Source organism: Ostrea edulis, chromosome 9 (assembly GCF_947568905.1).
Source record: "Ostrea edulis chromosome 9, xbOstEdul1.1, whole genome shotgun sequence".
NCBI lineage: Eukaryota > Metazoa > Mollusca > Bivalvia > Ostreida > Ostreidae > Ostrea > Ostrea edulis.
In genome coordinates this window covers 19,657,101-19,679,090 of record NC_079172.1, presented here as the reverse complement: position 1 = coordinate 19,679,090, position 21,990 = coordinate 19,657,101, and the positions used below count along the sequence as shown (strand labels likewise).

Genomic DNA, 21,990 nt, shown 5'->3' with positions numbered 1-21,990 from the left:
AGGCTCAAACTTCACCCATAAACCTTTGCTGAGTACAGAATGGGTCCTCTCCGAAAACAATATTTTCGAACTACCTTGAGTGTATTTTGCTAAAAGCGAAATCATTTGAGATGGTCACCATTTCGAATTTGACCTCTATCAAGACTCTCTAAATACCGCATCTATAATCATATTCTAATCAAATTAGGGATGGGGCTCGTCTACATGCGATCAATTTGAATGATTTACCGTTAAAAAATCATAAAGATTGGCATGTATCTTTGGTTTTCTCTCCCCCCTTTACGACAACGGTAGATCAATTCCTCTCATATTGAGAGAAAAATACAACACTTAATTATTCCCTCTAAGTACTAATTAAAATCAAAGTTCCAGAATTTTTGTTTTATATATACAAAGTGTGTCTCCATGGAAAAAATGCTGATGTACACTCACAACGCACTCTGATTTTTTTTTCAAAGTCCGTTGACTTGGTCCCAAATTTAACGCACTTTGAAAAAAAAAAAATTCATAGTGCGTATTTTTTTCAAAGTGCGTTGCCACAGTGCATGTAAGATAATCTAATGTAATGTTTGAACTGGTGGTGTCCTTTGACGAACTCAGCAAGCAATGATATCCCAAATGTGCTCAATAGGGTTCAGATCTGGACTTCGAGCAGGCCTTGCTAATGTCGTATCTCACTCTCTACGCACAAATTCATGCATAACACGAGCACGATGTGGTCTGACATTGTCATCCATAAACACTGGCCTTGATCAAAGAGGGTGATTGTCATATGAGGCGCAACACATGCAGCAAGAATGCCCTTTTGATAATTTTGTTCAATAAGAATGTCCTTGACTGTAATAATATTCACATTATACGAAACACAGTCCCACACCATAACGGATCCACAACGAATCATCTCAACAATATTTGATCAGTGTATGCAGTTCTAGGTTGCCGTTATTCTCTTTAGAGAAGTTGAAAGGCTCTCGACTTCTCTAAAGAGAATAGGTTGCCGTCATACACGCATTCGTCCATCTTTTATGACATGTAATTTTAAAATTTTATTTTTTTCGTCTTCATCTTGGAAACAGTTTACACTCCATCCACATACTGTCTGATTACTAAATAAACACCTTGAATAACCGCGAAAATAAAGATCTAGAGTGTAAGAATAAGGAGTTTGATCACTGTTCGTTATTTTCACTTTTCATAATGACATAAAAATAAATTTTCTGTTATTTTAGGACATATTAAACAAAAGAATGTACGACATGCAATTTACGTCATGATTGCATCGTATCATATCCACACACAATTTAGTAAACACGTATTCCTAATTTCATGTACATAACCTGAAAAATTTAGCACCGAGTTACACTGTATGATGTTTGGTTTTCTGACGGTTCTGTTGGATTCCGAGTGAACTCTGCGCGGCAGTAGATAAGCAGTGTCTTGACCGCAGTGAACCCTGAATACTAATCCCACGAATTCGAACAAGGTACTAGATTGGTTTTGTTTTTATTCTATTAGAGACAAATACAACCGGCTAATGAATTTAGCACTAATTGTAATGGTGATTTGGGATTTATAAAATAAAATTAAAACCGATTCTTGATTTTTTTTAAAGCAAGTGTAAAGAACAAAATAATTGTATGAAAGGTGACGACAATCTTATGACTCCTCTAAGCAATACAAAATAGAGAGTTGGGCAAACACGGGCCCCTGGCTACACCAGAGGTGGGATCGGGTGTCTAGGAGGAGTAATCATCCCCTGTCGACCGGTCACACCCGCCGTGAACCCTAAATCTATATCTATGCATAAAGTTTTAGGAAAATAGGTTCATTTCGTACCAATGCAAATTTTATCATATTACCCAAAATTCTCCACTTTGATATAATCTGTTATTTACTTTCTTCTCTCAAATGGTTGGCATCGTTCTTAAAGATCATACTTCGTGAATTCTAATGTAAAACACCTTAAACAAGAATTTTGTGTCATTAAAGATGTAGTAAAAACTGAATTGAATGTTTGCTATCGTATGATAATAAGATAAATGAACGACTGTCGTGATAAGCATTTCCGTAGATTTTGGATCAATAACTGAGAAGTATGTAAGATTGAGAAGTATGTAAGATTGAGAAGTATGTAAGATTGTATTTCTAGATTTTCCTGGGTTTTAGTAACGGAACTAATTAGATTTTTTTAATCATCAAATTGTAGAATGTCCAGAAATTTAATAGGTAAGTAATTTTATTTTAAACTTTTCCAAACATTACAGAAAAGAACACTTTGAAAGGATTTTTTTCTTAATTATCTATCAATGAAAATTTCATGTATCTTTTCCATTCAAGCAATTCTGTTGGTCTCTATCATAATAAATGGTGAGTACAACCTTACTGGTATACTAATGACATTAATACATTACCCATAAAATAATAGTGAGCGCAGGGAGCGGCTCTATTGAGAACACGTGTGTAAGGGAATGAGTTCGAAATCTTAAGTTACGTTGTTTACCCTCATTGTCTTTCGTTCAAGTCATGTGACATATGTACATATATAGACGTTGACGTAACACATCTACATAACTCGTACCTAGATGTTTCCGTTGACTGGCGTTTAAGAAAGAGGCATTTGCTATTAAAGACTTTTTCAACACACAGATAACAATAGGGAATTACACACTGTGTTAAATAACTTCAGATATCCTCCATTATTTCAGTATCATTTTAACTTTCTATTTCCAGATTTAAAAAAAAAATCACAGTTGTATCAACTGTTTCGTAATTCTAAATACAGATTGAATATAAGAATAGTGTTGCGGCGATATCGGTGGTTTTCTTTCATCCATGCATAATTAGCCAAAAATGTAAACGCCCATGACGCCAATCTCAAAAGGAAGTGGATTTTTTCAACGAATGAAAAAGAGAAGATGATGAAGTGATCAATCTTAAAAATGAAATAAGAGTAGCACAAACACGGACCCCTGGACACACCAGGTGGGATCAGGTGCCTACGAGGAATAAACATACCCTATGGACTGGCCACACCCGCCGCAAGCCCTATCTCTTGATCAAGTAAGCGGAGATTTAGCATTTAAAGAATGGCCTAACAGTTGGTATGAAACATGTCGGACAAATTCAACATAATGACAGGATGTTTATTGTAAATTATATCATTGCAACGACCATATAATTTGCGAATTATGACTTTAAATGAGACTGTTGAAACCCCTGTAACATCAGTAGCTTGCCTCGATGTGAAAACTAATCATAGGCAGGACTTTTTCTTGCATATCTAATAAGTTGAGAGACAGAAACACCACATACAAGGGATGATAGCTTACTTCTTCTCAGTCAATATCTGATTATTCTGTCAGTCAATATCTGATTAATTTCGTCAGTCAATATCTGATTAATTCCGTTTCCGTCAGTCAATATCTGATCAATTCCGTCAGTCAATATCGGATTAATTCCGTCCGTCAATATCGTATTAATTCCGTCAGTCAATATCGAACTGATAATTCTACGAATCCAATTTCAATTCCACATTTTTTAAAATTTATTTATTTATTTGCTGGGGGTAAACATATTTATCGAACTTTTGTGTATTCCTTTCTTGGAACTTTTATTAAGAAACTTTCTCAGTGAATCTGATGTTTGTTTTTTGTACTTTAGATGTTACAGATAGTATTGGTCCTTTGTGTATAGTATGCCAGAACGCAGCCACAGTTGAAGAATGTAGACAACAGAACAAGGTTCACTGCGGAGACAATGAAGTGAGAGGAATTACGTACATACAATGAATACAAGTGGGCTCCTGTTATCAGTCGACTGAGAGAAATCAAATTCACTCAGGTCACAGAGTAAACGGAGAGAAATCAAATTCACTCAGGTCACAGAGTAAACGGAGAGAAATCAAATTCACTCAGGTCACAGAGTAAACGGAGAGACAGAAAGGGATATAATATACACCAATTCCTGTAATGAAGTTTTAGAGGGGGTTACACTAGTTTCAATCTCCTTTTTGTTTAAATATTTTTCAACAAAAATGATTATATTTTGCCATTTGGGACCCCCTCTTTTTTTTTTTTTTAAATGGAAAAGGAACATAATTGGATCGCAGTTTCACTTTGGAGTTTATATATCTACAATTACACAAATTGATCATTAAAAAGCTAATGTTAGTACGCTGACAAAATACTGCATTTACTGCTACTGTTACAATGTGTATAAACATATTGCATGCATCAATCATTGTCCAATACAAGCTTGATTAATGTATCGCAATATCCCCTCTCCCATTTCTAGATATCATTTTAGCTATCTCTCCACTGTTCTGTATAATTACAGGATTGCTATTTGTATAATTACAGGATTGCTATTTGTATAATTACAGGATTGCTATTTGTATAATTACAGGATTGCTATTTGTATAATTACAGGATTGCTATTTGTATAATTACAGGATTGCTATTTGTATAATTACAGGATTGCTATTTGTATAATTACAGGATTGCTATTTGTATAATTACAAGATTGCTATTTGTATAATTACAGGATTGCTATTTGTATAATTACAGGATTGCTATTTGAAAAAATACACAACGAACACTGCACAGATCAGATTTGAGGCAGGATGTTTTCCGAAGACGGTACGCATTCATTTTAGAGAGCAAGTTAATCCGAAGTAAGGAATTCATTATGAATGTGAATTTTATACCAAAGTTTTAAAATCATATTCAACGAAAGACCTGCACGAGTTTACGTCTTTGTTTCAGAGAATATTATTTCCCATTCATGTATATCTATATTTTACCAATTTTGTCAGAAATAAATTTGAACAGTTTCAATGTATCTATTTCTCGATGATAACACTGAACTTCCAACTTTTGTGTCATCCTAAAAAGAAAAGAGTTTAGTATTACAAGATATAGAAATATAAAGAATATATTTGTAGGTTGTCCGAAGTACTGGGAACGTAAACCAGTGGTTCACGTGACCATTTCTACAATATAAATACTGTACATGTAATTAGCGGGATTCAAATTAGAGATTTTGGCGGAGAAGCAAGAACGTTAATTTATAGTTGTGCTAAAATATGAAATTTTCTTTTTGCCCATTATCATATATAGACAAATCACAGCCACTCCGAATTGTGCATCAACTCCGACAGCGCTAAATTTTGAATACGTTAAAAAGATGTACACATGCAGTACCAGATGCCCTTCTGCTTTTATGCCTGCAGAATACAAATAACACTATGGTCACTTATTCCTGAAATCAAAGTTTTTCTTCCGGAAAAATTTATTCATTAACAAGAAGTAGATTAAAAAAAGAAATCAATTAATGATTATCAAACATGTTTTAAATTATTTCAAACATCATGAACGTTAATGCAATTAATCTTGACTTTGAAGACGTGTGTCCTTCTAAACTCATTGAATCCAAGCCCTGTTGGTAAGAGGGATACGGATTTACACAGACCAAAGAAAGATCTAACGAACTGCTTCCAATGTTGTAACGGTACGACAACACAGGATGGGCCCTGTAACTCCTACCTATGCCATCAAGGTCAGAGAATGGTTCAAATCCTAATTATAGTCGTTATGTATCTTATAAAAATCCTACGTGCTGACATTAACCAAATCTAATCTTCAGTTTTACATATTTCTCTGATAAAATACCTGTTTGCTGTTTCAGCTAAGTTAACTTCTCACATTCAAGGCGAAAATCTCCAAATATTATGCATTTGTGTCGTACATATTGCCGTGCTTATATATATTGTTATAATATTGTGTATATGGGTTTATGTATATATATGCATACATGTATGTATGTACAGTTTTGTCTTTCTGTTTACAGACCCTACTGCCGAACTAGTAACCTGTAAAGTGTGCACTGGTGTACACGATCACATAGAAAGCTGCGCCCATGAAGACGTATGTCCGCCCACAGAGGTAATTCCCGTCAATGGCAAATTTCACTCTTAACATCGGGAAAAAAATCCACATGGGAACATTGTAATGTCTTGTGAGTCTATAGCTTTCAGTCTTTCTACGATCCCGATATGCGTGTATGTTAAAGCGCATCATTTTGTAAATCATTCATATTTTGCGATATTTTATTTTCGAATACACTGTATTTGTCATTTTAGATATCAATAAGATATAATTTTAGCAATTATCCAAATTGTTTGGCATTACTTGGATTGGTGTAAAAACATGAATTCTGATTTAATTAGAGGAAATCATGAATTAACACCAAAACAAAGGTGATTAACGGTAAACAGTTTATCATTAGATACTTATTGTAGCAGATGGCTGATTGTATCACATGATCAACATTAAAGGTGAAGATAACGAATAGTGATCAATCTCATAACTCCTAAAAGGAATATAAAATAGAGAGTTAGATCAACACGGGCCCCTGGATATACCTGAGGTGGGATCGGGTGCCTAGGAGGAGGTAGCGCCCCCTGTCGACCGGTCACACCTGCCGCGAGCCCTATATCTTAATCAGGTAAAAGGAGTAATCTGTAGTCAAAACCAGTGTGCCAAGAACGGCCTAACAATCGATATAAAACATGTCAGTTACCATTTGACCAAATGATAGGTTGTATTGGCAAACTAGATCATATAGTGTGTAGTGCACGGTTACCTATTGACCTCTGTTGACCGGTCACACCCGCAGTGAGCCCTGTATCTAGATGGAGGACTCTCTGGTGGCTTTTATTTCGAGGTGACTGAGATATATCGATCGACATAATAATGAAGATGGATATTGTTGATATATAAAACTTTGTCGATATATCTAAATGTGGAATTGAAGACCATAGCAAGATTAATTTTTCCTCTCATTTAGAAGTTTTGAACAGATTCTGTCCCATAAGAATACAAAAGCAGGTTAGGTAATAATGGAGCACAATTCGTGTCCATGGGAATTCCATCAGACTGCTTTTAAGATCTGATCACCAATGACTACGTAAATATTATCAATGAGGAACTCCAACATCTTTTATTATTATACTTTCATGTAAAATACTCGAACCTGATTGGTCGAGAAGCATTTGAAAAAACATATTGTTACCCTCTGAGAACAGAAAAAACGCGACTCAGGGTGATAGTATCTAGCAACGGGTAACAGTACTTGACAACGGGTGATATTATAACAAATTATCACATGCGTCAAATTGATGCGCGTACGGTTCGCCGTAGATTGCTAGACGACGTCGTTTGAGCGTTTGTAATGAACGCGAGTACCCGCATCGAAATACGAAATATCGCACGACAGTGATTGATCAAATGTCAACAGACGTAAGTTTTTCTGCTTCCCAGTTTACATAACATTCAGTATAATAAAACAAATATTGCATGTATTTGAGGGTAACATTGAAATTTTCACCCCTCGAGAAACCATTGTCAACCTCGGCTACGCCTCGGTTGACAATGGTTTTCTCGGGGTGAAAATTTTCAATGTTACCCTCAAATACATGCAATATTTATATAATGTTAAATACTAAATACTTGTGTTTAGAATCAGAGCGGTCTGTAACAAAATGATATTTTGGATGACTGAGCACAAGACATGAATATGTAAAATACCCTAGTCTATTATTTATCGTGAGAAATGGTTGTATTAAGTGTTAAAAATTCGTATATGTTGATGCTGTTGACTTTGGAAATGTTTTGTGATTTTGTATTTGGTAAAAAAAAAATTGGAATTTTGAAAATCCAGATTTGATTCTCTTCTCATCTAGTCCTATTACATCAGCTCTTTTCATTCAGTCATGTCGCACGATCTCTTCTCACTCAGTCATATTTTCTCACTCAATTATATCATACTGTACCATCTGCTTCTTTTTATGTTTTTGCGAAATTACATACAACTTTGTATTATCAAGGAAAGTATTTTCTTAAGCTCTAGTGGTATTTGTAATTGAATAAAGCCAAATACACCATTTTTGTGTTAAAAAACAAAAATTTATGTGAATACTGTCCGAGAATAATTGAAGCAACGTTTCTTCGACGCTGTATATTTTTAACAAATCATGAAATTGATATTCATGGGAATTCTTGATAGTGAAAAAAATTGAATGAATGACGTAATATTCCATTCATCGATAAAAATTTATTCTTTTATTTAAAGGCATGTTACACTGGCATCCGCATTGTTGGCAACGAGGCTAAATACGTGTTCGGATGTGCAAATAAAAGAGTGAGTGTGCTTTATACCTTTTTATATTTTCAGCAATAGGAGGAACCACATGTGTGCATATGTTACTGTATATATACTTACTTTAGTGGATTACAAATTTAGCTCAATTATAGGTTATGGGCTGTTATGACAATCATGAATTCATGCCATGGGAACATTCGCTTAAAGAGCAATGTGACGGACTGATATGTAGACAGTCAGGCAGTAAACAAAACGATTTTGCTTTAAATATACTGTGGTGTTATCTGTGACAGGAAATATTTTGGTGTTCTCTGTGACAGAAAATCAGTATGATTTCTAAATTGGGAGGGTAACAAAAAGGGTTGGGAGTAAGCATAACCTTTAAAGAAATCAATCGATTTTATTCAAACAAAGAAATCCGAAAAGTGGGGGAGAGGGTCTCTGATTCTGAAAGCTTCTGATACTTTGAATTGGTTTTATTTACGAATGGTTTTAATATTGATAGTCTACAGTCGGTTCCCGTGGGGATCCGAGTTAGAATAGGTCCTCAATATCCCTTGCTTGTCGTAAGAGGCAACTAAATCGCGCCACACCTGCTGTGACACGGGGCCTCGGTTTTGGCAGTCTCATCCGAAGGACCGTCCCATTTATTCGCCTCTTACTACAAGCAAGGGGTACCGAGGACCTATTATGATCCGGATCCCCACGGTATCTTTCAAATATGAGGTTTTAAAGTTAGCAAATTGTATCCCGCACAGATCTGCAGATCGTTGGCGTTAGATAACGCCAGGCAGGCTCGGGTAATACATGGAGATGTAGGACTGAACATCTGTGACGCCTGCTGTGTAGGGACCAACTGTAACGAGGCCGAATGTTTTACATTAAAAAAAGGTGCGGGTAATATTGTCAAATCTTCTGAAAATTCTTTAGTATTGAAGCAATCTATAATGGTAGCATGACCATGTAAAAACGAACAAAGGACAACTAAAAAAAAGCACATCACGGGATTGAAACAAACAGTAACAGTTTATCCGTAGAAATTCTGTGAGATATAGTAACTCCGAAGATTTGTTAGTAATAAAAATGTTGCAGAATTTCCCCCCAATTTCATTGAATAAAATGTTGTTTGATTCATACCTTTGAAAGCAAATGTTATTCATTTTAATTGTGCTTTGGAATTCTAATTGCCAGCTGTATTAGTTATCGATTGTAAATTTCTGGCAGTAAGCATTGTACTACTTGATTAGTAAGTCTTTTAGTTCCTCTCTCAATTCTTCATAATCATTGTCTTCATCTGCATGTCCCTACATCAGAACATAACATCTATAATTTTTTCTATTGCCAATTATAGAAATGAAATATGCTGATTACAAAAGGAACACTACGTCAACCACCACATCGACATTGGGATGAGGCAAAGGGGGAAAATGACTGACGCAGACCAACCTGGATATAGTGGAGCGTCATTTATTCTTCTATAAATGAATAATTTGTGTACATGTATTGAAGAAGAATTCTTTACAATTGCACGTCGGAGAATTGTTATTTACATGTGCAATATAAAGTAAACAAATGCCTTTCTTTCTGAAATAAGGACTTGTTCTCACAATGCACCACAATTCTTTTGAATGCAGTGTTATTTTTCATATTCAGGAAATTACTGCATCTACATTCTAAAAAGACATTGCATTATGTCTGGTGTGTTTCGTACCCATTGTTAGGTAATTCTTTATTACTAATTTTGACTACGGATTACTCCGTTTATCCGATCAATATGTAGGGCTCACGACGATTGTGATCGGTCAACAGGGATACTTAGAAGACCTCCTAGACACCTTATCCCACCTCTGGTTTGTCAGGGGGCCCGTATTTGCCCTACTCTTAATTTTGTATTCGTAATAAGATACACGTATATGAGATTGATCACTGTTTGTTACAGTATCTGCACGTGTTCATATGGTTCATACTAAATCACGTGACATGTGAAGATAACGAACAGTGAACATATGTAAATGAAGGGATTCATTTTTATCTTTCATTTACTCCTAGTCAAAGAGAAATACTGAAATATGCTGTAGAACTTCTTTGTTACTAGTAATTGTAAACATCATGTGAATTAGGAGAAATAAAGATGCTTCATTGCCTACAGGCATTAATGCAACTAACCCAAAACTTCATAAGAATGTTGAGAATGCGTGGCACAAATGACTACAACCAATTGAAAGTTAAGGGACACCTCCCTGTTCAAATGAAATATGTATGGCGACAATGGAAAGGGAAGGAGACGAGATTGAGATGCCTAACAGAACTATTTGTAAATTCTCTACAGTTCTTAAGATGTTCCGAGAGGGTCGTTTGCTAAAGTGCAGTAGCGTATTGTCACATAACACCTAACATCCTAACTCATTAAAACAACGCACCATCGTGATATCATAGAAAACATTATCGCGCTAACACAGCTTTACACAACACACCGTCACGTTGTCACAGAATTAGAGGTCAATCTATGACAACGCGATGATGCGTTGTGTAAAGTTGTTTTAGTTAACATGTACCCTTTGTCAGGGTTTTAGTCAACGTGTACCCTTTGTCAGGTCTTAGTCAACGTGTACCGTCTGTCAGGATCTCAGTCAACGTGTCCCTATGTCAGGTCTTAGTCAACGTGTACCATCTGTCAGGGTCTTAGTCAACGTGTACCCTTTGTCATGGTCTTAGTCAACGTGTACCCTTTGTCAGGGTGTCAGTCAACGTGTACCCTTTGTCAGGATCTTAGTCAATGTGTACCCTTTGTCAGGTCTTAGTCAATATGTACCCTTTGTCAGGTCTTAGTCAACGTGTACCCTTTGTCAGGTCTTAGTCAACGTGTACCCTTTGTCAGGTCTTAGTCAACGTGTACCCTTTGTCAGGGTCTTAGTCAACGTGTACCCTTTGTCAGGGTCTTAGTCAACATGTACCCTTTGTCAGGGTCTTAGTTAACATGTACCCTCTGTCAGGTCTTAGTCAACGTGTACCCTCTGTCAGGTCTTAGTCAACGTGTACCCCGTGTCGGGGTCTTAGTCAACGTGTACCCTTTGTCAGGGTCTTAGTCAACGTGTACCCTTTGTCAGGTCTTAGTCAACGTGTTCCCTTTGTCAGGTCTTAGTCAACGTGTACCCTTTGTCAGGGTCTTAGTCAACGTGTACCCTTTGTCAGGTCTTAGTCAACGTGTACTCCGTGTCGGGGTCTTAGTCAACGTGTACCCTTTGTCAGGGTCTTAGTCAACGTGTACCCTTTGTCAGGTCGTAGTCAATGTGTGCCCTTTGTCAGGTCTTAGTCAATGTGTGCCCTTTGTCAGGTCTTAGTCAACGTGTACCCTTTGTCAGGTCTTAGTCAACATGTACCCTTTGTCAGGTCTTAGTCAACGTGTACCCTTTGTCAGGGTCTTAATCAACATGTGCCCTTTGTCAGGGTCTTAATCAACGTGTACCCTTTGTTAGGTCTTAGTCAACGTGTACCCTTTGTCATGGTCTTAGTCAACGTGTGCCCTTTGTCAGGGTCTTAGTCAACGTGTGCCCTTTGTCAGGGTCTTAATCAACGTGTACCCTTTGTTAGGTCTTAGTCAACGTGTACCCTTTGTCATGGTCTTAGTCAACGTGTGCCCTTTGTCAGGGTCTTAGTCAACGTGTGCCCTTTGTCAGGGTCTTAATCAACGTGTACCCTTTGTCAGGATCTTAATCAACGTGTACCCTTTGTTAGGTCTTAGTCAACGTGTACCCTTTGTCATGGTCTTAGTCAACGTGTGCCCTTTGTCAGGGTCTTAGTCAACGTGTTCCCTTTGTCAGGTCTTAGTCAACGTGTACCCTTTGTCAGGGTCTTAGTCAACATGTACCCTTTGTCAGGGTTCCAGACTACTGATACCCTCTGTAGGGTCTTGTGTACCCTATCTCAACGTGTACTCTCTGTCATGGTATTCATCTATGTGTGACCTGGGTTTTGACGGATGGTACACGAACATTTGGAATCTGAAATACAAGAATAGCAGTAAGTGGTATAAGATTAATGATCCAAACTAATACTTGTTGTGCTGTCAGGGTCTTAAACTGATTTTTTGTATGCAGATATATATTGATGAGTAACAGATCGAGTTTGAGATTTTTCCGGCTTGTGGATTTTTGATGGAGTTGTGCCCCTTTTATAAAGAATTTATTTTATGGCTGTTAAAACATATAAAGGATTGTTATTGAGTTCTTCGTTGTACTAAATGCGTGTAACATACAATCTGAATACCATATTCAATGCTATACTTCGATAGATTTCCTACATTTGACTTTACTGCAGGCAGGGGCATTAGTATCGTGCCGACACATCTACTTTGTATTATTATCCAGAAATGGCTACCTATTAGATATTGGTCGATATTTCAATGTACAGAAACATAATACGATATTCAACTTTGCATACAGACTGAATAGAATGGTGATCAAGTACTCACCTATGTCAGACAGATAACCTATCTTCTTGGCTATCACGCAGGGGTCAAACCTTTCGTAACTTGTTCGCAAAGATAAAAGGCCACAAATGTAAACGTCGATTTCACAGTAATTGCGAAGATATCGAATGACCAGTAGGTATATCTGGGGAGTGGAATATGGTTTTCTATATTGCCTATTTGTATCTATTCAACTAAATCCGTGAATTTTTGGAGACTGCTGGAGAATATTGGAATTTGAATACTTGTATATCTTATAGATTTATATGAGTCGCTGAAATTATAGTTTAGAAATTTAATACTATTCAAATACGTATTTAAGGATAATATTTTGTCGGGGAAAATGTTAGTTATTAAAAGCAAATCTCGCTAATTTATTGTTCCTTAACACTTTGGTATAAAATTAATATGTAACAAAAAGATGGAGCACGCCCCACCTTACATTAAATGTTAACTTAATACATATAATTTTACATTGAAGGAATGAGATCAACAACATGTGAGTACTGTTCATGATATATTAAGCCAGACAATGCCTAATCCTTTATATAGATTTGAATCAAATGTAGGAAAATATCACTATCATCATTGTCTTTATCACTGTTTTTTCAGTTACAATCATCTTTATATCCTTATATGGTAAGTCAGCTAAATTCTTCCGTGTTTCATTTCATTCAACCAGTTAGCTTTAATGTTGATCTGCAGTGGTATATTACGTTAATAACGTAAGGTGGATTTCGGTATAGTTTTCATATGGACTAAAACTTGAAAACTGTTAGAATCTGTAATTTTCTCAACAGGATTAATTCATGCTGGACCAACATGCATGCGGTGCAACGAGGTTGCTGAAATCGGAGAATGTTTAACAAATGTTGTCACTTGTGGAGACAATGAGGTAAAACCCGTATATCACAAATATACACAGGGAACTATTGATTGATTGAAAATTGTTTAACGTCCCTCTCGAGAATATTTCACTCACATGGAGACGTCACCACTGCCGGTGAAGGGCTGCAAAATGTAGGCCTATGTACAGCGCTTACGGCCTTTGAGCAGGGAGGGATATTTATCGTGCTGTGAAACGGGCCTCGGTTTTTACGGTCTCATCCGAAGGACCGCCCCATTTAGTCTCCTCTTACGACAAGCAAGGGGTACTGAATACCTATTCTAAACCGGAAGAGGTCACTGTTAGATATTTAAGGTCATGATAAGATACATACAGGTCACTATTATATAATAATTCCTAAAGGCTTTTAGTATTACACTGCAAGGTGATGCCTAAAATTTTGGGTAAAACAAATTTATCAAGGTTACAAAAATCATATTCGAAACCACGACTTTTTAAGATATATTCGAAACCACGACTTTTTAAAACATACTTTAAAATGTTCTACTATTACAGATAGTGCTTTCATAAAACGCTGACAATGTTGACGAATTGGCATAGCGAGATTATCCTAGAATAGAACTTACTCTCACGTTGTACCTTTAGATAACGATGCATGTCATACCACGCACATCAAGACAAAATTGGCATAACTTAACAACGTCATAATTCATATCTATAATTATTTTCCAATTGTTTTACTGTCATTTTCGCTAATTCTAATTATTTGTGCTGACACCGATGAATCCTGGGATGATGGTGATTTATCTGGCTCTCCGTGCTCAAAGTAAGGCAAATACCAAGTCTATGTTGACCCTTAAGAACACATTTTGGAAAATAAAGAGCGTCCGTCAAGCTTCGGGTTTCAAGATATTGCCGAGGCAGGTCATTCACAAAGAAATTCTAAATTCTATCTGAAGCAATTTTAATTGGTTACTGCATCTAGTTGTAGGATGCCCACAAGTATTCCAACACGAAACGTTTAATTGTTAACTGTCATGCAACATATAGAATTTCACTTCATGAAGTACAGATGCTGAGTCACACATTGGAGACTACATCTGTTTCACTATATCCCTTCGAGATAAAAATATAAAAAAAACTTACGCAACAAGTATTACAATGGTCATTCATTGAACGTCTTTTCTTACGAATATAAGGGGCTTCCATGGTCGAGTGGTTAGAGCATTGCGCTCAAAATCACACGGCCTCTCACCTCTTGTCGACGCGAGTTCGAATCCCAATAAGTGAGAAAGTTTCCCAGTTTACTTTCGGAAGGTCGGTGGTCTCTTCCCAAGTACATTGTTTGTATCTGCCACCAATAAAAGCTGGGCGCCGCCAGATAACTGAAAAATTGTTGAGTGTGGCGGAAAACAGCAAAACAATCAATCAATTTTACGAATATTAAATTATGCTGCATTTCCTGCGTATTATGGCATAACCACAAATCAAGGAGATCGAACACTCTTTTTTTTTAAAATTCAGGAATGTTATTTGGAGAAAGTTACAAAGGAAGATCTGAGCATTCGATTCAACGCAGGCTGTCGCTCGAAACAGGTTTGTACATGTTAAGGATGGATACTACACCAGACTCTCTACCCAGAGTTATCGTTCCTTACACTCACTTACACGTCTCAAGGGTTTTTCAAGATTTTTGTAAAATGGCACGTATGCTCAAATAAAGTATGGTTTTGACTTCAGTTACAGATACGTAAATAAATAAATATTGAGCAGATGTCAAGTCTTTTTGTGACACAAGAAGCATTGATTTGGGTTGAAACATGGATATTGGGTAGTTCTATTGCACCAGGCCTAGACATAGGTACATGAAGAATATAATAGTAATGGAAAAAAAATCTACAAATAGTTGATTGTCATACATTTTCCCGATATTTTATAAAATAGTTCTTAGTTTTATAAACCGTAAAAAAAAAAAAGTGGATTTACATGTGGAATAACATTGCTTATTTTGAGACGTTAACATAAGTGTAAGTGAGAGCACGGAACGACAACTCTGGGTAGAGATTGGGTTTGTACATGTTAAGGAGGTATACTACAACAGTCAAATTTGATATGGATTGGAGGATATGTACAACAAACTTATGAAATTGAAAACTTTCAAATTTAGTCAAAAAATGCACTTTTAGTAGAGAGTAATCTGGGGGAAATTAAAACTCCCGCTGGACTTGAACCCGTGATCTACAGTTCAACAGTCGACACGCTAACTTACTGAGCTACTCAGCTAGCCAATTTAAATAGAAAAGGAACTGATGAATATTGATGATATTTATATTTTCATTCATGTTTTAAAAGAATGTCAGCCATCATGATGATTCAGTATACATCCTTGATATATAATCTCAACATCCACAAGAGTATTCATATCAATAACTACTAATGAGCAGTACTTCATAAAATGTGAAAGATTGTTAATCTTAGTTTTTGTAATAAATTCATGGCAGCAAACGCTCATGTGACCCTGAGAAATCTGATTCGGCGTAGTACCGGAACTCGCCAGTTAATAATCAGAAATAGATATTTTCATAGTAAAAAAGAAAGTAAATTGTTCTATAATATATCTCATTTATCAATTCACTTTTGTTTTCCACTATATTGATCTGTTGACGTGGACTCAATCATGACTCACCTTGACCGAAAGATACAAATATATATATCAACTTCAAAGTGTGTCATTTTGGACGCCTCTCCCCCAAAACATTGAAGATACATTTACTAGTTCGTAATTCCGTTTCAAAACGGGATGCATACAAGGATTGGTTTTGTTTTCCCTGTACATAGGTGTGCACTCTCATGGCCGCGCTGGCGTCTGCTGGAAGGAAACGAGACCTCGTGAACTGCGCCGATTGTTGCTCAGATGCCCCAGACAAGAATGGTCCCTGTAATGCTAAGTTGTGCGGTCTAAGTAAGTTCAAGGATTGTTAATTAAACTATATATAAATTAAATTAAACACTGTCGCGTGAAAGAGTATTTTCATGTGTATTTTGATTAACTACATCTTCACATACAGCTTGCTGTGTCCTGCTATGTCCTATTGTAACCAGTGTAGAACTTTTATAAAATGTTGCAATAAAATAGACATATCATCATAACTTTATATGCTGTAAGCCTTTTTAAAGTTCAATACATATGTACTTACTTGGTCAAATTTCATTTGAATTTCTTAGCGCCCATACAAACGGCGGCTACTTGCGTTGCATGTGATGGCGTCCACAGTGATGTACTGTCTTGTACCACAGCAGCTACCTGTCCACCTAACGAGGTAGGTTAATGCTGTCTACCTAATGAGGTAGGTTAATATTGTCCCCATAATGAGGTAGCTTAATGTTGCCTACCTAATGCTGTCTACCAATGAGGTAGGTTAATATTGTCCCCATAATGAGATAGGTTAATGCTGTCCACATAATGAGGTAGATTAATCCTGTCCCCATAATGAGGTAGGTCAATGCTGTCCACCTAATGAGGTAGGTTAATGCTGTCCACCTAATGAGGTAGGTTAATGCTGTCCACCTAATGCTGTCCACCTAATGAGGTAGATTAATATTGTCCACCTAATGAGGTAGATTAATACTGTTCACCTAATGAGGTAGGTTAATGCTGTCCATGTAATGAGGTAGGTTAATGCTGTCCACGTAATCAGGTAGGTTAATGCTGTCCACATAATGAGGTAAGTTACTGTTGTCCACCTAATAGGGTAGGTTAATGCTGTTCACCTAATGAGGTAGGTTAATGCTGTCCACCTAATGAGGTAGGTTAATGGATCAGATGCTGCGGTTACATCATGAAGATACTGAAGTAAAATTCTCTAGAGAAAAGTAGGAAAATTCTATTTTTAAAAAAAACATTGATCCGCACAGCGCAATAGTCAATTTCTGATAAACTACATTTTGTTCATATACAAGAGGGTCATATTACGAGTGAGCATGTTTGTTATGATGAAGTGATCCAATGTATCTGATAAATATCCCGAAGCCTTATTTTCATGTTTTATTTTGAAATTCACTTCTAGTTCTGATTTTCGATTAACAGGATGATTTTTCTTTATCAAGACTTTGATACAACTTTGTTTTCGTAACAATACCCCAGTTTTTGTTCTTGAATTTGAACACCTGTTTCATTATTTCATTACACACTCGATTGAATTCTGATGTTGACCATTTACTTTAACAGGTTTGCTATACCGGTATCCGTATTGTTGGTACAGCTATCCGCTATGTATTTGGTTGCTATGAAGAACGTGTAAGTTGCTTGGTGATGCCATTTCTTATCAAATTTCTCAGATATACACACACAAACTCTTGCGTATCGAATCGATTGAGAGACAAAAACACCATATGCAGGTGATAATGGAATAATGCTACAGAACTATGGGAAGCTGACGGTGAAGAAGCTAAAGTCAATCCTTTTGTCATGAAGTTGAGTTGGTAGATTACCGTAAAAATCTATGTTCAATAAAACATCCGGGTATGAAGCAGATGTGGAAGACTCCGTGGTGTCTTTTATTTCGAGTTCAGTGGGTTATATCGAATCGACATGCTAAAATATTGCCAAAACGGCGTAAAACCACAATCAATCGAATCGATATACTAGCAATTATGAATGAAAATGAGAATTGTTAATAGATAAAACATAGGCGATGTATCTCAATGTCGTCAATTCGTGTCCATAGGAATTCCAACAGATTGTTCGAAGACCTGATAATGATAATTATTTTTTTTACTAGGTCTGCCGTGCTATGTTAGAAAATGACAACAAAAACTCCACTATTCACGGTCGTGCTGGGAGGGTTATTCATGGAGATCACGGAACGAAAATCTGTGACGCTTGTTGTAAAGGTGACAGATGCAACGCCGGAGACTGTTTCGATATTAAAAAGAGTAAGTGCATCTCTTAACGTAAGTGCTGTGGTTTCATAACATTTCTACGAACACCAATCTTCGTAGTTTCATGGCTGAAGAAGACCTCGAAATCAAGTGTTCAACGAAGTGTAGTTCTCATATAAGAGAAGAAAAGCATTGCATTTTTCCGCGAAGCCATGAAATTTAATGAACCATGGAAATAAATGAAACCACAGTCTCTAGCTAGAAGTATCAATATCCTATATGTATATAATTTCACCTCAGGTTTGTCTTTTAACATTTACAACTTCTTTGCTGTGTATTCTCCCTCCTATCCCAGAATTGTAATGATAAAACTTTCCTAAAACTCCCACGAAGAAAGATTCTAAATATTTGAAGGGCACGGGAATCAATAACTAAAAATATTTAATTATTTATCAAAAACCACAAGTATCTCTATAAACATGCTTAAAAACATTGAAGTCATTTGTAATGCCCCTTTATAGGAATTTTGGTTGATGTTGAATATTTCAATTGATGAGTTCCAAATGACATTGTAATCATCATTTGTTATAAAACTTCAGTAAAAGTAAAATATGTCTATTGATTGGCTACATAGGACAGCTCAAACAATTTGTTTATCCCATACACCGATTACTCGTAACAACCATTAAGACTCATAAGCATGAAAAACACTGTGAACATGTTTATCTAGAAATGGCATCGATATTCGCTACATCCACAACACCAGCTTCAGTTCCAGTCACCACCCCTGTAATCACAAGGCCAACTACAGTTCCTGTCACCACCCCTGTAAAAACAACACCAGCTACAGTTCCTGTCTCCACCCCTATTATCACGAAACCACAATCCGTCCCGGCTTCTGTGGCATCTTCTATCGCCATTAGTACACCGTCACCACCAAACACTACAACTTAAAGAACCACAAAAAGCTGCAATCATTGACTTTTATAGAATGCTTTTCTATAATGCTTTTGCTTAATGCTTTTGATGAACTATCAACAATAAACATTTGGACGTTTTATGTAAAAATTGTATATGTTCTTATATAGGAAAGCTGTTATAACATCATATTAAAAAAGAAATGGATTGGAAAGAATAAATGTTTTGAGCAGTGATAACGTTATACGAAAACAAACAAAAACAAACTAATAACCATTTCTAAAAAAAAAAAAAAAAAATTATAGCTACTGCTTGGTGCTACACAATGGAGATAATTTGCATAGATCTGCTTTCATATATCTTTCGATCATTTCGGCTTGTCATGCTTGGTTTTTAGTTGTTTGTCAAATAAACTATAACAAAAGATGCATGCATTCATTTTTATTCATAAAACTGTGTTTGATCTGCCTATGAAAACTAAACACTATCACATTTTCTAAATCGACACATTGACAACCTCAACCCATTCCAATGTATCAAAAATTAGAATACCCATATATTTCACGGCTTTGTGTGTACGTAGTTCAATAAAAAATAAATCAGCTTGCTTGACACTTTGGTTTCATTCAGCATTCCCCAGCCTTCGTCATGATTTATTATACTTTGCAACATAATAGAAATTCCATTCCACGTGACTTGGACATGCTTTTTTAAGTGATGAACCATGCAATAGCATATGGTCATTATTTCTTTATATCTAAATCATGAAAATTCGGCACATCAAGTAACCGTGATTCATACCGATCTTCTCCTCCTTGGGTACCTCTCTATGTGAGTGAAAGATTCTCGAGTGGGGAGTTAAACAATATACAATTTCCTCGGGTACCTCTCTATGTGAGTGAAAGATTCTCGAGTGGGGAGTTAAACAATATACAATTTCCTCAGGTACCTCTCTATGTGAGTGAAAGATTCTCGAAGTGGGGAGTTAAACAATATACAATTTCCTCGGGTACCTCTCTATGTGAGTGAAAGATTCTCGAGTGGGGAGTTAAACAATATACAATTTCCTCGGGTACCTCTCTATGTGAGTGAAAGATTCTCGAGTGGGGAGTTAAACAATATACAATTTCCTCAGGTACCTCTCTATGTGAGTGAAAGATTCTCGAGTGGGGAGTTAAACAATATACAATTTCCTCAGGTACCTCTCTATGTGAGTGAAAGATTCTCGAAGTGGGGAGTTAAACAATATACAATTTCCTCGGGTACCTCTCTATGTGAGTGAAAGATTCTCGAGTGGGGAGTTAAACAATATACAATTTCCTCAGGTACCTCTCTATGTGAGTGAAAGATTCTCGAGTAGGGGGTTAAACCATATACAACCAACCTCCTCGGGTGCCGTTTGTTGTTTGCTTGATCTAATAATGATATGTTTGTTTGACAGATATGACGATCGCTGACTTTAGCAATGGTTCCGCTCCTCCCACTGGAACTCCCTAGAGTTACTCAAAAGAAATAGTTCATTATTTCTAGTTTACGAGGGAAGAAATAAACCATAACGAGTTCTTTAAAATGTTCTTTTTTCAATCTGTATAACTTTAAAATAAAGATGCGAATTGATGCGAAGTTGGATGACCTTTATTGTTGGATAGTTCTGGCCCCTTTATGTTCTTATAATCAGGAAGGACTATTATAGCAGTTTGATGTTCATTGCTGGAAATGTATGTGAAAATCGTGGAATTGAAACACAGTGAATTAAGCCCTATCATGATTTGTATATATGAATCATATTGCAAATATAAATCCAGAAATTAAACTACGTGAAAAGTGATTTAGGCAGAGAGGTTTCATCACCGTTCCAACGCTTGCCGCAACACTGTTTTAAAAGTTCATATCCGAAAGACGCATGACTCTCACTTCTAAATGGCGAGCGTTTGGAAAGGGATCAATCACTGCATATGTTTAAGTCTAACGTTGGACGAGCAGAGCTCGAACTCATGAACTCCAGTTACGATGCAAACACTCTACCAATGAGCTACATGTACCACGACCAGTAGTATACCAAATACAAAACATACATGCTCTCATGTCATTACTTCATAATTGTGTATTTCTGAAAGCATGAAAAGGTGAAAATAACGAACAGTGATTAACCTCATAACTCCTTTAAAGAATACAAATTAAGCGTTGAGTAAACGCGGATCCCTAGACACACGAGAGATGGGATCATGTGCCTAGGAGGAGTGAGCATCCCCTGTCGACCGGTCACACCCGCCGTGAGCCCTATATCTTAATCAGGTCAATGAAGTAATCCGTAGTCAAAATCAGTGTGCCAAGAACAGCCTAACAATCGGTATGAAACACATCAAACAGCATTTGACCCAATGATATAAGTTATATGGGCAAACTAGATCATTATAACGACCATAGAATTTACGAAATGCTGACATTAAACGAGAATGTTTCAAAACTCCTGTAGTCAGTAGCCTGCCTCTATTAAAAAATTGATCATACGCAAAACAAGCTCTTGCGTATCGAATTAGTTGAGAGATAGAAACACCGGCGAAATTTGAAATTTTCAACTCGTGGGGTTTTTTGGGAAAAGGGCCATTGATCTGCTTTCTCGCCGAGTCATTTGTCCTGCATCTTGCAAAGCTCAAATTTAGCTGATCTTCTGGCTTTGTTAAAGACTTTTTCTTGGATGCAGATGAAGGGTCGT

General features: G+C 36.6%; 2 protein-coding genes across 7 annotated transcripts; both read left to right on the top strand.

Moving 5' to 3' along the window:
- Nucleotides 1-1,389: 1,389 nt before the first annotated feature.
- LOC125660007 (uncharacterized) lies at nucleotides 1,390-9,779 on the top strand. 3 transcript variants are annotated; one of them, XM_048891853.2, is made up of 10 exons: nucleotides 1,390-1,483; nucleotides 2,207-2,226; nucleotides 2,338-2,367; nucleotides 3,661-3,761; nucleotides 4,566-4,637; nucleotides 5,403-5,556; nucleotides 5,848-5,942; nucleotides 8,131-8,199; nucleotides 8,919-9,051; nucleotides 9,512-9,779. In XM_048891853.2, the coding sequence occupies exons 2-10, from the start codon at nucleotides 2,208-2,210 to the stop codon at nucleotides 9,571-9,573; spliced, it is 735 nt and encodes a 244-aa protein (XP_048747810.2). In that variant the 5' UTR covers nucleotides 1,390-1,483; nucleotide 2,207; the 3' UTR covers nucleotides 9,574-9,779. The 3 variants fall into 3 exon arrangements, with proteins under 3 accessions (XP_048747810.2, XP_056004754.1, XP_048747813.2); XM_048891856.2 differs by lacking the exon at nucleotides 1,390-1,483 and adding an exon at nucleotides 2,114-2,127; XM_056148779.1 differs by lacking the exons at nucleotides 1,390-1,483; nucleotides 2,207-2,226; nucleotides 2,338-2,367 and adding an exon at nucleotides 2,094-2,139 and having other exon boundaries at nucleotides 3,631-3,761.
- Nucleotides 9,780-12,665: 2,886 nt separating this feature from the next.
- LOC125659338 (uncharacterized) lies at nucleotides 12,666-20,892 on the top strand. Of its 4 annotated transcripts, none has more exons than XM_048890986.2 (10): nucleotides 12,666-12,763; nucleotides 13,110-13,127; nucleotides 13,241-13,267; nucleotides 13,429-13,523; nucleotides 15,000-15,071; nucleotides 16,314-16,437; nucleotides 16,701-16,795; nucleotides 17,704-17,772; nucleotides 18,257-18,410; nucleotides 20,716-20,892. In XM_048890986.2, the coding sequence occupies exons 1-10, from the start codon at nucleotides 12,757-12,759 to the stop codon at nucleotides 20,769-20,771; spliced, it is 717 nt and encodes a 238-aa protein (XP_048746943.1). In that variant the 5' UTR covers nucleotides 12,666-12,756; the 3' UTR covers nucleotides 20,772-20,892. The 4 variants fall into 4 exon arrangements, with proteins under 4 accessions (XP_048746943.1, XP_056004756.1, XP_056004757.1 ...); XM_056148780.1 differs by having other exon boundaries at nucleotides 12,752-12,767; XM_056148781.1 differs by lacking the exons at nucleotides 13,110-13,127; nucleotides 13,241-13,267 and having other exon boundaries at nucleotides 12,683-12,767; nucleotides 13,408-13,523.
- The last annotated feature ends 1,098 nt before the right edge of the window (nucleotides 20,893-21,990 follow it).